This window comes from Panicum virgatum, chromosome 3N, assembly GCF_016808335.1.
Source record: "Panicum virgatum strain AP13 chromosome 3N, P.virgatum_v5, whole genome shotgun sequence".
Taxonomy (NCBI): domain Eukaryota; kingdom Viridiplantae; phylum Streptophyta; class Magnoliopsida; order Poales; family Poaceae; genus Panicum; species Panicum virgatum.
The window spans coordinates 29,217,616-29,230,634 of NC_053147.1; the positions used below are offsets into that span (position 1 = coordinate 29,217,616).

General features: G+C 51.7%; 1 protein-coding gene across 1 annotated transcript; it reads left to right on the forward strand.

Annotated features, from left to right (window-relative positions):
* The first annotated feature begins 9,922 nt into the window (after positions 1-9,922).
* On the forward strand, positions 9,923-12,657 carry LOC120665591 (isoamylase 2, chloroplastic-like). The gene has a single exon (XM_039945186.1). The coding sequence runs from the start codon at positions 10,068-10,070 to the stop codon at positions 12,498-12,500; it is 2,433 nt and encodes an 810-aa protein (XP_039801120.1). The 5' UTR covers positions 9,923-10,067; the 3' UTR covers positions 12,501-12,657.
* The last annotated feature ends 362 nt before the right edge of the window (positions 12,658-13,019 follow it).

Genomic DNA, 13,019 nt, shown 5'->3' on the forward strand with positions numbered 1-13,019 from the left:
GCCTAGTCCGCGCGCCAGCAGCGCCTCAGCCAGCCCGAGCCGGCCCATCCCGCCCGCAAGCGCCGCTGCCGCTGACGCCGTGGCCCCACACGCCAGCCCCCTTCTTCCCCGCCGCGCTGCCGAGATCCTCGCCGCAGTTTTCGCGCGGCCATCCCTCGGGCACGCACGCCTAGACCCAGCGCCGCCCTATAAGTAGCACGCCACGACCCTCTGGGAACCCCATCCCCAAGCCCTGGCCGCCAACGAACCCTAACCCGCTGCCACCGCTCGCTCCGCCGCGCAGGTGAGCTCGGCTTCGCCGCGATTACTCGCCGCCGGCGACCCCAGAGCCTCCCTGACCGCCGTGGATCCCTCGCAGGCACTCCACGCGTCAATCCGTCGAGTCCAGGAGCACGGAGGAGATCTGCAGCGCCCTCCTCTGCGAACACCGCCCAGCGCCGCCGCGGATCCTCATCGCCGACCGCCCTGCGCCGCTTCCCCGCTCAATCTGAGCCTCGGTGAGCACCAGTTAATCCCCCTGAACCTATTACGCTATTTGGTTAGCCCTTAGCCCGCTCCCGAGGCCAGCACATCGCACGCCGGCGAGCTCCGTGGCCGCCGAGCCGCCCTCGCCGTCGAGGGGCCCGTTCCCAGCCCCGAACTGCCTCCCTGTGGCCTCCAGTGCGTTACGCACGCTACGGCGGAGCTCCACGGCCACAGCAAACCCCGAGCGGACCCCGGGAGCACCGGATTGGCTTTCCCCGGCGAGCTCACCGCCGCGGGGCCGTGCTCCGGCGACCCAGCGCCGCCGCCCGCGGTCCAGCTCACCCCTAGACGTCCGATCTTGCGTGGGCGATCCAGATTAGATCTAGGACCAGTCTAATCCTGGCCCTCAGATCTAGATCCAACAGCCTCAAGCCACCCATAACGGTTCGGCCTGACCTTTTTGCTAAAGAACCCCTGCGCTTTATAGAATTCAACCCGCAGTCCTGGCGCGTTCAAAAATAATAGCGTTCAGGTCCTTTTATTTTCAAATAACCCCCTGACCTTCCTAATATTAGTACCCGCAGTCCAGTTAGGTCTTTTTGCACGCTAGCCCTTAGATTTAATGGTTAATTGCGTTTTAGTTCTCGGTTTTAGCAGAAAACCCCCTGGAACATCAGTTTTCTTACAAATAAGCCCCTAGAACTTGTTTTTAGCCTAGATTACGCGTTTTAGCTCCGTTTTTAGCGTTCTTTATATCCACGCGATCGTTGTAACGCGTAGAATAGTTTTAGACTAGTTTAATGTGCTGTTTTTATGTATTGATGTACTGTTTCTTAGTTTTTGTTAGTATTTGCTTGTATGCTTATTTTTGTGCATTGTTTTGGCCATGTGTTCGTGAGTAGACGTTGATCCATCTGAGGAGCCCCAGTACCAGTACCAGGAGCAGCCTTCTTCCGAGCAGTTCGAGCAGCAGCAGGAGCAGTACGAGGAAGGCAAGTATAACATGAACAACCTATCATCTTTAAATACAATTTCATACTGCATTTTAATACTGTATGCCTTTAAGGATTTCCTAGCCAGTTTATATCCTTTAAATATACCCTTGGGTTGCATTTTGGTTAGTTGTGCTAGGTTGCTACGCTATAACACACTCGGGTCCTTTTTAATTAATTTGATTAATGGTTTACTTGAACATAATTCTGAGAGTGGCACTCTGTGTGGCTTGAGTGGCTCACGTCTCGTTAAAATTGGCTTTTGTTAGAAACATGGTTTAGGGGGCCAGCACGGTGCTTAGTGCTTGGTTGGCCACTCTCCATAAGGACCGGTTCATAGAGCGACAACCTGGGACAACAGCGCTACCACAAGACTGGAATGGGACGGTCTTGGCTTACTAATTAGGCCATGTTGGTTCGGGAGTAACTTACCGACGGGGCATGGGGGGTGGTGAGCTTCAATGGTGGCCAGGCTACGAGGCTGGTCTGTGTGTCTTGTACCCCCTCGAGGTGGTTACCATCGTTGCGGAGCCTGATTCCTTAGCGGTTACACCTTACCAACGTGTCCTTTGTAACGGCCTCGTAGTGAGTCGCTTGTCATCTCACCGAAGGAAGTGTGATGAACAACTGGCGTAGCTCACGACTTGTGGGTAAAGTTGTGCAACCTCTGCAGAGTGTAAAACTGGTATACTAGCCGTGCTCACGGTTATGAGCGGCCCAGATCCTCCTTTTGATTAGTGAAGTTATCTCTTTCCGACGAGGGAGGTGCTTCTCGGGGTTTACCTTGGTGGTTTGATTTCGGTTTGGTTCCCAGTAGTAACATGAATAAACTTGATTAATTACTATGTAACTGGGTTAATGGTAATTCATCAACTAGTAGTAAATAGCTTAAATAAAATCTTGCCAACACTTAAAAGCTAATGCAGTTGAGTCAGCCAACCTAGAGCCTCATAGTTTGTGTTATACTTGTTGAGTACAAGTTGTGTACTCACCCTTGCCTCTTCTCTACTTTTTCCTCTTGGCTACGCTACTGCTGCTCAGTTCCTGCCGACGCGAGGGAGTTCGCTCAGCGCTTCCAGGACTACGAGGACTTCTAGGTGCTTCGTCTCCCAGTCGACGTCCCTGTGGCGCCCTGCTTCAGCTTCGGAGAGCTTTATTCGTATTTTGTACTTCGCTTCCGCTGTATCCGACATTTTGTCATTATTGTAATAAATAACATTCGTATTCGCTTTATTATATCTTTTTACGTGATATGTGCTATGATATACTGTTCATTCTGTTGTATATACGTGTGACTTGATCCTGGCACGTATATGATTGCTCGGTTTATGTTCTTTTATAAACCGGGTGTTACAGAGTGGTATCAGAGCCATATCGACTGTAGGACGAAGCCTAGATAGAACTGGTCGAGTTTTAGGACTTCTTCTCACCAATCCTTGTCTGCTGAAACTATTTTACTATTATACCCCTTGACTTCTATGACCTTTACCCTTCTTGCCTTGATTTCTCTCTCTGAAGAATGGTTTTCGTAGATTTTGGCCTGAATCAGTCATCTGACCACCATGAGTTAGCTAGGTGACCTTTTTATAATAACACGATAGCACGTTCTGCGACGCGTTGTGTTGGTCGAGTCTTTTGCCAAACTCGGCTAAGTCGTGAAAATTGTCTGCTTGTTATTATGCTACATGTTTGATTTGGATTTTTGACTGATTGCATAGCTTAGTAGTTTAAATTTGTTTAAAGGAAATCACCCAGATGTTAAAGTTAACTAATTAATAAAATGAGTTAGATCGTTGGGGGTAAAACAGTCAACTCTATCCTGTCTACTTTATCATGGCTGAGTCTTTTTCCGCTAAGAGTTATCATATCTATCTGAGTTTATTCCTGCAATATCCTTACTCGTGAAATCTTTTGTTCAAATCAGATGGTGAACACCAGGAGCACCGGTTCAGGTTCTGGCCAGCAGCAGGGTCAGAACAACCAGGGTACTGGGATCCCGATGCCTCCACCCTTGACTCCGGAGCAGTACTTCCAGCTCCAGATGCAGATGATGGCTACCCTGAACAACACTGTTCAGGCTCTTCAGCACGCTCACACTCAGCCTCCGCCTCCTCCGCCGCCGCAGCCTCGCGACAGGCGTGCTGAGTTCCTGAGGGGTCACCCGCCGACGTTCTCTCACACGTCCGACCCTCTTAAGGCTGACGACTGGCTCCGTGCAGTGGAGCGTCAGCTGGACATCGCCCAGTGCGATGATCGTGAGCGCGTCTTGTACGCAGCAGGACAGCTGCGAGGGGCAGCTCTGGACTGGTGGGAGTCCCACCCAGTTCACGACCGCGAGGCTCTCACCTGGCTCCAGTTCAGGGAGCGTTTCCGTAGCCACAACGTCCCCGCGGGCGTTATGAAGATGAAGCAGAAGGAGTTCCTTGCACTGAAGCAGGTAATCTTAAGATAATCATTCAGCGTTTTCTTTTGAGCTAATGCCCCCTTGATCTATCCTGATGAATCTTGAGTTAATCTTCCGATATCTATCTGTCTTTGTGAATTCAGGGGACTATGTCGGTCACGGAGTATCGTGATCGCTTTCTTCAGCTGGCTCGCTACGCCCCTGCCGAGGTTGCGGATGACCGCAAGAAGCAGGAGCACTTCATGGAGGGTCTTGAGGACTACCTCCAGTACACTTATACTGAGCATCCGGTGAAGATTCTGGAGACATCAGAGAGGGTTACTCGGAACAAGCGCATCAGGATGTGCAGAGTTCAGTGGAGTCACCACAGTGAAGCTGAGGCTACTTGGGAGCGAGAAGATGAGCTGATGAAGACATATCCAGATCTCTTTGCTAGCCAGCCCAGCTAAATCTCGGGACGAGATTTCTTTAAGGGGGTAGGGTCTGTAACACCCTAATTTTAAATTTCAGTATTTATTAATAAATTAATTGGCTTTAGTTAAATTTTCTAAGGTTTATTGTGTTTAGTTGGCATTTAAATCTATTTTTTGTTCAATAAATAATTAAAATTTATCATAGGTTTAAATTTTTGTTGCATTCATGCTGGTGCATACTTTTATTTGAGTGCGGTTGAATTCAAATTTGTATTTGAATTCAAACCTTGTTTGAATTAGAAATAGAAGAGAAATAGAAATAGAAATAGAAAAGGAAAAGCTAGACCCAACCCAAACCCCAAAGCAAGCCCAAAACCCAGCCAAAACCCGGCCCGTTCCTCCCTCTCCCTTCCCGCGGCCCAATCCCGCTCCGGCCCAGCAGCAGCCCAGCCTTCCTTTTCCTTTCCCCGGCCCGCTCCTTTCCTTCCCTGGCAGCCTAGTCCGCGCGCCAGCAGCGCCTCAGCCAGCCCGAGCCGGCCCATCCCGCCCGCAAGCGCCGCTGCCGCTGACGCCGTGGCCCCACACGCCAGCCCCCTTCTTCCCCGCCGCGCTGCCGAGATCCTCGCCGCAGTTTTCGCGCGGCCATCCCTCGGGCACGCACGCCTAGACCCAGCGCCGCCCTATAAGTAGCACGCCACGACCCTCTGGGAACCCCATCCCCAAGCCCTGGCCGCCAACGAACCCTAACCCGCTGCCACCGCTCGCTCCGCCGCGCAGGTGAGCTCGGCTTCGCCGCGATTACTCGCCGCCGGCGACCCCAGAGCCTCCCTGACCGCCGTGGATCCCTCGCAGGCACTCCACGCGTCAATCCGTCGAGTCCAGGAGCACGGAGGAGATCTGCAGCGCCCTCCTCTGCGAACACCGCCCAGCGCCGCCGCGGATCCTCATCGCCGACCGCCCTGCGCCGCTTCCCCGCTCAATCTGAGCCTCGGTGAGCACCAGTTAATCCCCCTGAACCTATTACGCTATTTGGTTAGCCCTTAGCCCGCTCCCGAGGCCAGCACATCGCACGCCGGCGAGCTCCGTGGCCGCCGAGCCGCCCTCGCCGTCGAGGGGCCCGTTCCCAGCCCCGAACTGCCTCCCTGTGGCCTCCAGTGCGTTACGCACGCTACGGCGGAGCTCCACGGCCACAGCAAACCCCGAGCGGACCCCGGGAGCACCGGATTGGCTTTCCCCGGCGAGCTCACCGCCGCGGGGCCGTGCTCCGGCGACCCAGCGCCGCCGCCCGCGGTCCAGCTCACCCCTAGACGTCCGATCTTGCGTGGGCGATCCAAATTAGATCTAGGACCAGTCTAATCCTGGCCCTCAGATCTAGATCCAACAGCCTCAAGCCACCCATAACGGTTCGGCCTGACCTTTTTGCTAAAGAACCCCTGCGCTTTATAGAATTCAACCCGCAGTCCTGGCGCGTTCAAAAATAATAGCGTTCAGGTCCTTTTATTTTCAAATAACCCCCTGACCTTCCTAATATTAGTACCCGCAGTCCAGTTAGGTCTTTTTGCACGCTAGCCCTTAGATTTAATGGTTAATTGCGTTTTAGTTCTCGGTTTTAGCAGAAAACCCCCTGGAACATCAGTTTTCTTACAAATAAGCCCCTAGAACTTGTTTTTAGCCTAGATTACGCGTTTTAGCTCCGTTTTTAGCGTTCTTTATATCCACGCGATCGTTGTAACGCGTAGAATAGTTTTAGACTAGTTTAATGTGCTGTTTTTATGTATTGATGTACTGTTTCTTAGTTTTTGTTAGTATTTGCTTGTATGCTTATTTTTGTGCATTGTTTTGGCCATGTGTTCGTGAGTAGACGTTGATCCATCTGAGGAGCCCCAGTACCAGTACCAGGAGCAGCCTTCTTCCGAGCAGTTCGAGCAGCAGCAGGAGCAGTACGAGGAAGGCAAGTATAACATGAACAACCTATCATCTTTAAATACAATTTCATACTGCATTTTAATACTGTATGCCTTTAAGGATTTCCTAGCCAGTTTATATCCTTTAAATATACCCTTGGGTTGCATTTTGGTTAGTTGTGCTAGGTTGCTACGCTATAACACACTCGGGTCCTTTTTAATTAATTTGATTAATGGTTTACTTGAACATAATTCTGAGAGTGGCACTCTGTGTGGCTTGAGTGGCTCACGTCTCGTTAAAATTGGCTTTTGTTAGAAACATGGTTTAGGGGGCCAGCACGGTGCTTAGTGCTTGGTTGGCCACTCTCCATAAGGACCGGTTCATAGAGCGACAACCTGGGACAACAGCGCTACCACAAGACTGGAATGGGACGGTCTTGGCTTACTAATTAGGCCATGTTGGTTCGGGAGTAACTTACCGACGGGGCATGGGGGGTGGTGAGCTTCAATGGTGGCCAGGCTACGAGGCTGGTCTGTGTGTCTTGTACCCCCTCGAGGTGGTTACCATCGTTGCGGAGCCTGATTCCTTAGCGGTTACACCTTACCAACGTGTCCTTTGTAACGGCCTCGTAGTGAGTCGCTTGTCATCTCACCGAAGGAAGTGTGATGAACAACTGGCGTAGCTCACGACTTGTGGGTAAAGTTGTGCAACCTCTGCAGAGTGTAAAACTGGTATACTAGCCGTGCTCACGGTTATGAGCGGCCCAGATCCTCCTTTTGATTAGTGAAGTTATCTCTTTCCGACGAGGGAGGTGCTTCTCGGGGTTTACCTTGGTGGTTTGATTTCGGTTTGGTTCCCAGTAGTAACATGAATAAACTTGATTAATTACTATGTAACTGGGTTAATGGTAATTCATCAACTAGTAGTAAATAGCTTAAATAAAATCTTGCCAACACTTAAAAGCTAATGCAGTTGAGTCAGCCAACCTAGAGCCTCATAGTTTGTGTTATACTTGTTGAGTACAAGTTGTGTACTCACCCTTGCCTCTTCTCTACTTTTTCCTCTTGGCTACGCTACTGCTGCTCAGTTCCTGCCGACGCGAGGGAGTTCGCTCAGCGCTTCCAGGACTACGAGGACTTCTAGGTGCTTCGTCTCCCAGTCGACGTCCCTGTGGCGCCCTGCTTCAGCTTCGGAGAGCTTTATTCGTATTTTGTACTTCGCTTCCGCTGTATCCGACATTTTGTCATTATTGTAATAAATAACATTCGTATTCGCTTTATTATATCTTTTTACGTGATATGTGCTATGATATACTGTTCATTCTGTTGTATATACGTGTGACTTGATCCTGGCACGTATATGATTGCTCGGTTTATGTTCTTTTATAAACCGGGTGTTACACTGTCCCATCCTGGCTCAGTCATGGCGGCGCGACCACTCGGGCGGTCGCTCGGGGGTCTCCTCCGGTGTTGTCCGCCGAAGCCCGGGTTCTTTACCTGCGAGGCTATCTTACGTAGCTCTGTCACCAAACGGCGCGCCTGGTGAGGGGTGTCTTACCGAGGCCTGGCCGGGGGCGTCCGGTCATGGTCGCTGGCGTAATGACGCGGTGCACAGAAACAGACATCATTACAGCGAGGGGAGGCAGCGTCTGCAGACTGCCCCTCCCGTTGTGTCAAGGGGCCCGCACGAGCGGCGCTGTCCCCTTGTCAGGGAGTCCTGCTGGCTTGGCCCTTACTGCAAGATAAGGAGGGCTGGTGCCTTGGGTCTTGCACGGAGCCTGTCTTGGCCGGCACGCCTGTCAGGAGGCGTGGCGCCCTTGGAGCGCACGCCTCGGGCCAATGGCTTGGCTCTGACCTGAGGCGCTAGGTCGAGGGGCCACCACGTGTCCCGGGAGGACGGGCTCCTGGACCCGTTGGCTTAGCGGCGAAGGCTGCTCCCCGCGCGGGTTGGCGGGCCGTTCCGTTCTTGGCCCATTAAGTTTGCTGGGCCTTGCTCTATACAAGTCGGGCCTGTTATGGGTCCTGGGTTTACTCCCCCATCAGTGTTAGAACAATCTTTGTGTAAGACTATACACCTAAGAATAAATAGGTACAATTCTTGATGTATTTCATTCCTATGTAATATACTATAGTATATTTAATACTTGATTGTTTTATTTAGCTAGTATATTAGGTCTCACTTTAGATTTTTGCACAGGGCCCAAATTTTTATTAAGTAGTCAATTTGTACGCTCTAACTCAAGGAAATGTCCATTAGCTCGAAATATCCTTCGAACCTTGCAGGCAGGTATGGGCATTTCTGGTATTAGGAGACGAAAGGTTGGGGGTATAAATACCCCCTCCTCCCATTTTTCACTGTATGGGAATTGATTTTTTGGAGAATATAGCGCATTTTACGCTCCATTATTTCATCCATGATTGCAGTCCACCTACCTTTGGGCTTCGCAGCTTAGAACCCAACATCATCAAATAGAGTTACAAGGGAGGGCTAATAACATCTAATACTTTGGGATTGTGAAAATACTATGCAAGAGAAAAGGTACATGAACGGGTTTTATATTTCGTAAACTAGATAGTTTCGCAACAATTTATGAGTGTTAAAAAGTCGGCCGATTCTTGATTCCTTATGTTTGCAAGTATTATAACCAGTACACAACAATTTATGAATGCAATTTATCTAGGCATATTTACCTTCCTGCTAGGTAGTCGGTGTTTTATCTGCGTCAAATGTCATTATAGTCCTGCGCTCCATGAGCACTTACGCTCTCACGTTCACCGAAGCATACACACACCACATGACTATTTATCTAGCATATTTGTGCAGCAAGAAGTATGGAAGAAGGAAAGGCAGGGGGGCAAAGCTAGGTAGAGTCCGGGGGTGCCCGGGCACCCACGATGAAACGAAAACTCAATGTCAATAATCAAATTTCCACCTTATAAATTAAAGAGCTAGCAGCAGGATCATAGACAGGGCACCCCCTCGATTCAGCTCTAGCTTTTATGAGAAAAGAAGAAGATAGGGAGATGGCAGACTTAAAACTCACCCATTGAACACAAGGTGAACATACTCGAGATCCTTCAATTAACCAAACACGTACTGACCAGATTTTTCCAATTCAGACAACCAAATATAAACACATTGCGCTCCGAAACCAATCTTGAACTAACCTAGCTTAAAATTGCAGCTAGGCTAGACTTAGTCGAATAACCAAACACACCCTTTACGTTTAGTCTAGGCAAAAGGTGTTTCTATCCGGTTTAACCCCATCATATTTGTGGAATGTCAAGCTTCACGGCGCCGTTAGCCTGTTACACACTCAAGTGCCATGCTCTCTCATGTTCACCGAAGGCCCAAAGGCGCTGGCGCCACCGGCTCACGTGACACCATCTAGAAAACGTCCGCTGCATCCGTGATTCCGTTAGCCGTCACAAACTGACGCGCGCACGGGACCAAAAGAGCCCGCCACCCTTCAGCCAAAAGCAACGTCACCGGTCGGGACTCGGGAGAAGGGGAGGGAAGAGAACAGCGACGCGCGTCGCCACCGCCTGATGTGGACCCGTCCGCGCATCCTGATCCCGTGCGCCGCGCCGGCCGTTCCCAACTCTCTCCAACGGCCGTCAGCCCAACCCCGGATGGGGATGGGGGATCCCCCTCGCCCGCCTCCTCGTCTTCCTCCGCTCCCGCTTTTCCAGTCCCACCACGTGTGCGCCGCGCCTCGGCTCCTTCCCCCTCCTCCACCCCACTCCACCAGAGTCCCCGCTCCCACGAGCCTCGTGCTGGCGCCCCGCTCCACTCCCCCGCACATCACAGCACGCGATGCCCACTGACTGCTCGGCGCAATTCCCCACCCCCCGTTGATCCCCCTCCCTCACCCCGCGCTCCCAGACCATGGCCTCCTCCCTCCCCGCGCCGCCGGCCCCGGCCCCCGTCTCCTGGCGCGGCGGCCTCCCGCCCCGCCTCCCGCCGCCGCGCTGCGGCCCCCTCCTCGCCCGCGCGGCGGGGCGCTCCTGGCGCTACCGGTTCCGGACCGACGACGACGGCGTGGTGGACGTGGCCGTCGCCGGGAAGGACGGCGGCGCCGGGTACGCGGTCTCCGTCGAGGTCCCGGACCAGGGCGGGCGGGAGGGCGGGCTGGTGCTCCGCGCCGCGGGCTCCGGCGGCGAGGGCGTCCCGCTGGCGCCCGCGCCCGCGCCGGGAGGCGCGCTCGCGGCCGAGCTGTCCTACGACGGGGCGCGCGCGCCGTTCCACGTCTCCTTCCTGCTGGCCGACGCGGCGGGGGCGGAGGTACGGACGCACCGCGGGACGAGCTTCCGCGTGCCCGTAGGCGTCGGCCGGGGCCGCCCCGCGCCGCTCGGCCTGTCCCTGTCCGAGGACGGGGCCGCCAACTTCGCGGTGTACAGCAAGAGCGCCAGGGCCGTCGTGCTCTGCCTGTTCGACGGCCGGGGTGCCGGCGGTGGCGACGAGCCTGCGCTGGAGGTCGAGCTCGACCCGTACGTCCACCGGACGGGCGATGTCTGGCACGTCTCGCTCGAGAGTGTCGAGGGATACGCCAGCTACGGCTTCCGCACCGGGCTGTTCGCCTTGTTCGGCATTGACCGCCCGCTGCTCGACCCGTACGCAAAGGTAATCGGGAACTTCGTCCCTGACGACACTGTTAACGACGACGGGCTCTCTGTGCCATCCATAAGGTGCCTCGCGTCTTTGGAGAATGCCCCCAGCTACAATTGGGGCAGGGGCAGGGGCAGGGACAAGCACCCGTGCTTGGCGTTAGAGAAGCTGGTGGTGTACCGGGCAAATGTGGCCTTGTTCACCAAGGACAAGTCGAGCGGGTTGCCAGACAATGTCGCCGGTACTTTCTCTGGGTTGGCTGCAAGGGTAGAACACTTCAGACGTCTCGGCGTCAATGCGGTTTTGCTGGAGCCAGTGTTCCCATTCCACCAGGTCAAGGGACCTTACTTTCCGTACCATTTCTTTTCACCAATGAGCTTGTATAGCAGTGAACGTTCCAGTGCCTCAGCTATTAAGTCTATGAAGGATATGGTCAAGACAATGCACAGAAATGGAATAGAGGTTCTCTTGGAGGTTGTTTTCACGCATACTGCTGAAGGAGGAGCAGAGTGTCAGATGATATCGCTCCGTGGCATTGATGGTTCCTCATACTACATTGCTGATGGAATTGTTGGGTGCAAGGCAAGCGTATTGAATTGTAATCATCCCGTGACCCAGAAGCTAATTTTGGACAGCCTCCGCCATTGGGTGCTTGATTTCCATGTCGATGGGTTTTGCTTCATCAATGCCCCTTTCCTTGTCAGAGGTCCAGGTGGCGAGGGCCTGCCGCGGCCTCCCCTTCTTGAAGCCATAGCATTTGACCCTGTGCTTTCAAAGACTAAGATCATTGCAGATCCATGGTCTCCACTTGACATATCTAATGTGCAATTTCCATTACCTCATTGGAAAAGATGGGCTGAGATTAACACAAGATTCTCTATGGATGTGCGCAAGTTTCTTAAGGGAGAAGCACTTATCAGTGATCTTGCTACACGTTTGTGTGGCAGTGGGGACCTATTTTCCTCAAGAGGCCCAGCATTCTCGTTCAATTATGTATCCAGGAATTCTGGACTTACGCTTGTTGATCTGGTGAGCTTCAGCAGTGATGAGCTTGGTTCTGAGTTCAGCTGGAATTGTGGTGAAGAAGGACCATCAGAGAACAATGCAGTCCTTCAGACGAGGCTAAGGCAGATACGCAGTTTCTTGTTTATTCTATTTGTTTCCCTTGGTATCCCTGTTCTGAACATGGGAGATGAATGCGGACACTCTGCTGCTGGTTCAACATCATACAAGGATAGAGGGCCTCTGAACTGGAAAGCCATGAAAACCATGTTTGTTAAGGAAGTTACTGAGTTTATTTCATTTCTATCTGCACTAAGGAGCCGACGAGCAGACATTTTTCAGAGAAGAGAATTTCTAAAACTTGAAAATATACATTGGTATGGTACTGACCTATCTGAGCCACGATGGGAGGATCCTACTAGCAACTTTCTTTGCATGCACATAAATCCAGAGCTGGACGAAAATGTGCCAGATTCAGTCAGAGGTGATTTGTATATCTGTTTGAATGCAAATGAGGAATCAGTGAGTGCTACTTTACCAGCTCTTGCAGAAGAGTCTATGTGGCTGCGCTTGGTTGATACATCACTTGCATTTCCTGGTTTCTTTTCAAGCGAGTCTAGTCCTAAAGTACACCAAGTTCTAGGATTTTCCTCTTATCAAGTAAAAGCACATAGTTGTGTTTTGTTTGAATCGAAGAGGGTTCTTTCCTAGTTTCTGATGTTAAACATGAAGCTGAGCGGCTTCAGTAATAAAGAGGAACTTTGTGTATACAACTTTGAGAAGCCCTCGGTTCCAATAAGTTGCAATTTGCAACCTTTATGAAAATAAGAATGTTTGAAATAATAAAATCCCTCATTTTCTCAACTTACAGAGGCATTGGTTTTGACCTCCTTGTACATGAGAAATTTTATGGTGAATCCACCATTTTCGCAGATGGATGGTATCTCTAGTTCCTTACTGCCTTTTTGTTACCTGAGCGGCTGAGCCCCTGAGGTTCATAGCTTTCTTTGCTATGTTTGTGACGATATTACTTATTTTATATAAGTATTAGCACTGGCAGAGGTTAGTAGCGGCCAAGGGTATTTTTAAAATCTGGTGTGAATATGTTGAATGAACAAGAGAAGCTGCAGATTATGCGACAAGTGGAACCGGTCCTGGAATGGTGAGGACTGAGTAGCTTCCTGAAACAGTGAGCTCTGAATATGAATGTAGGGATTGAAAGATTATGCT

Excerpts from the sequence above, each read along its gene's own strand:
- LOC120665591 (XM_039945186.1), top strand. The coding sequence starts at position 10,068 with ATGGCCTCCTCCCTCCCCGCGCCGCCGGCCCCGGCCCCCGTCTCCTGG.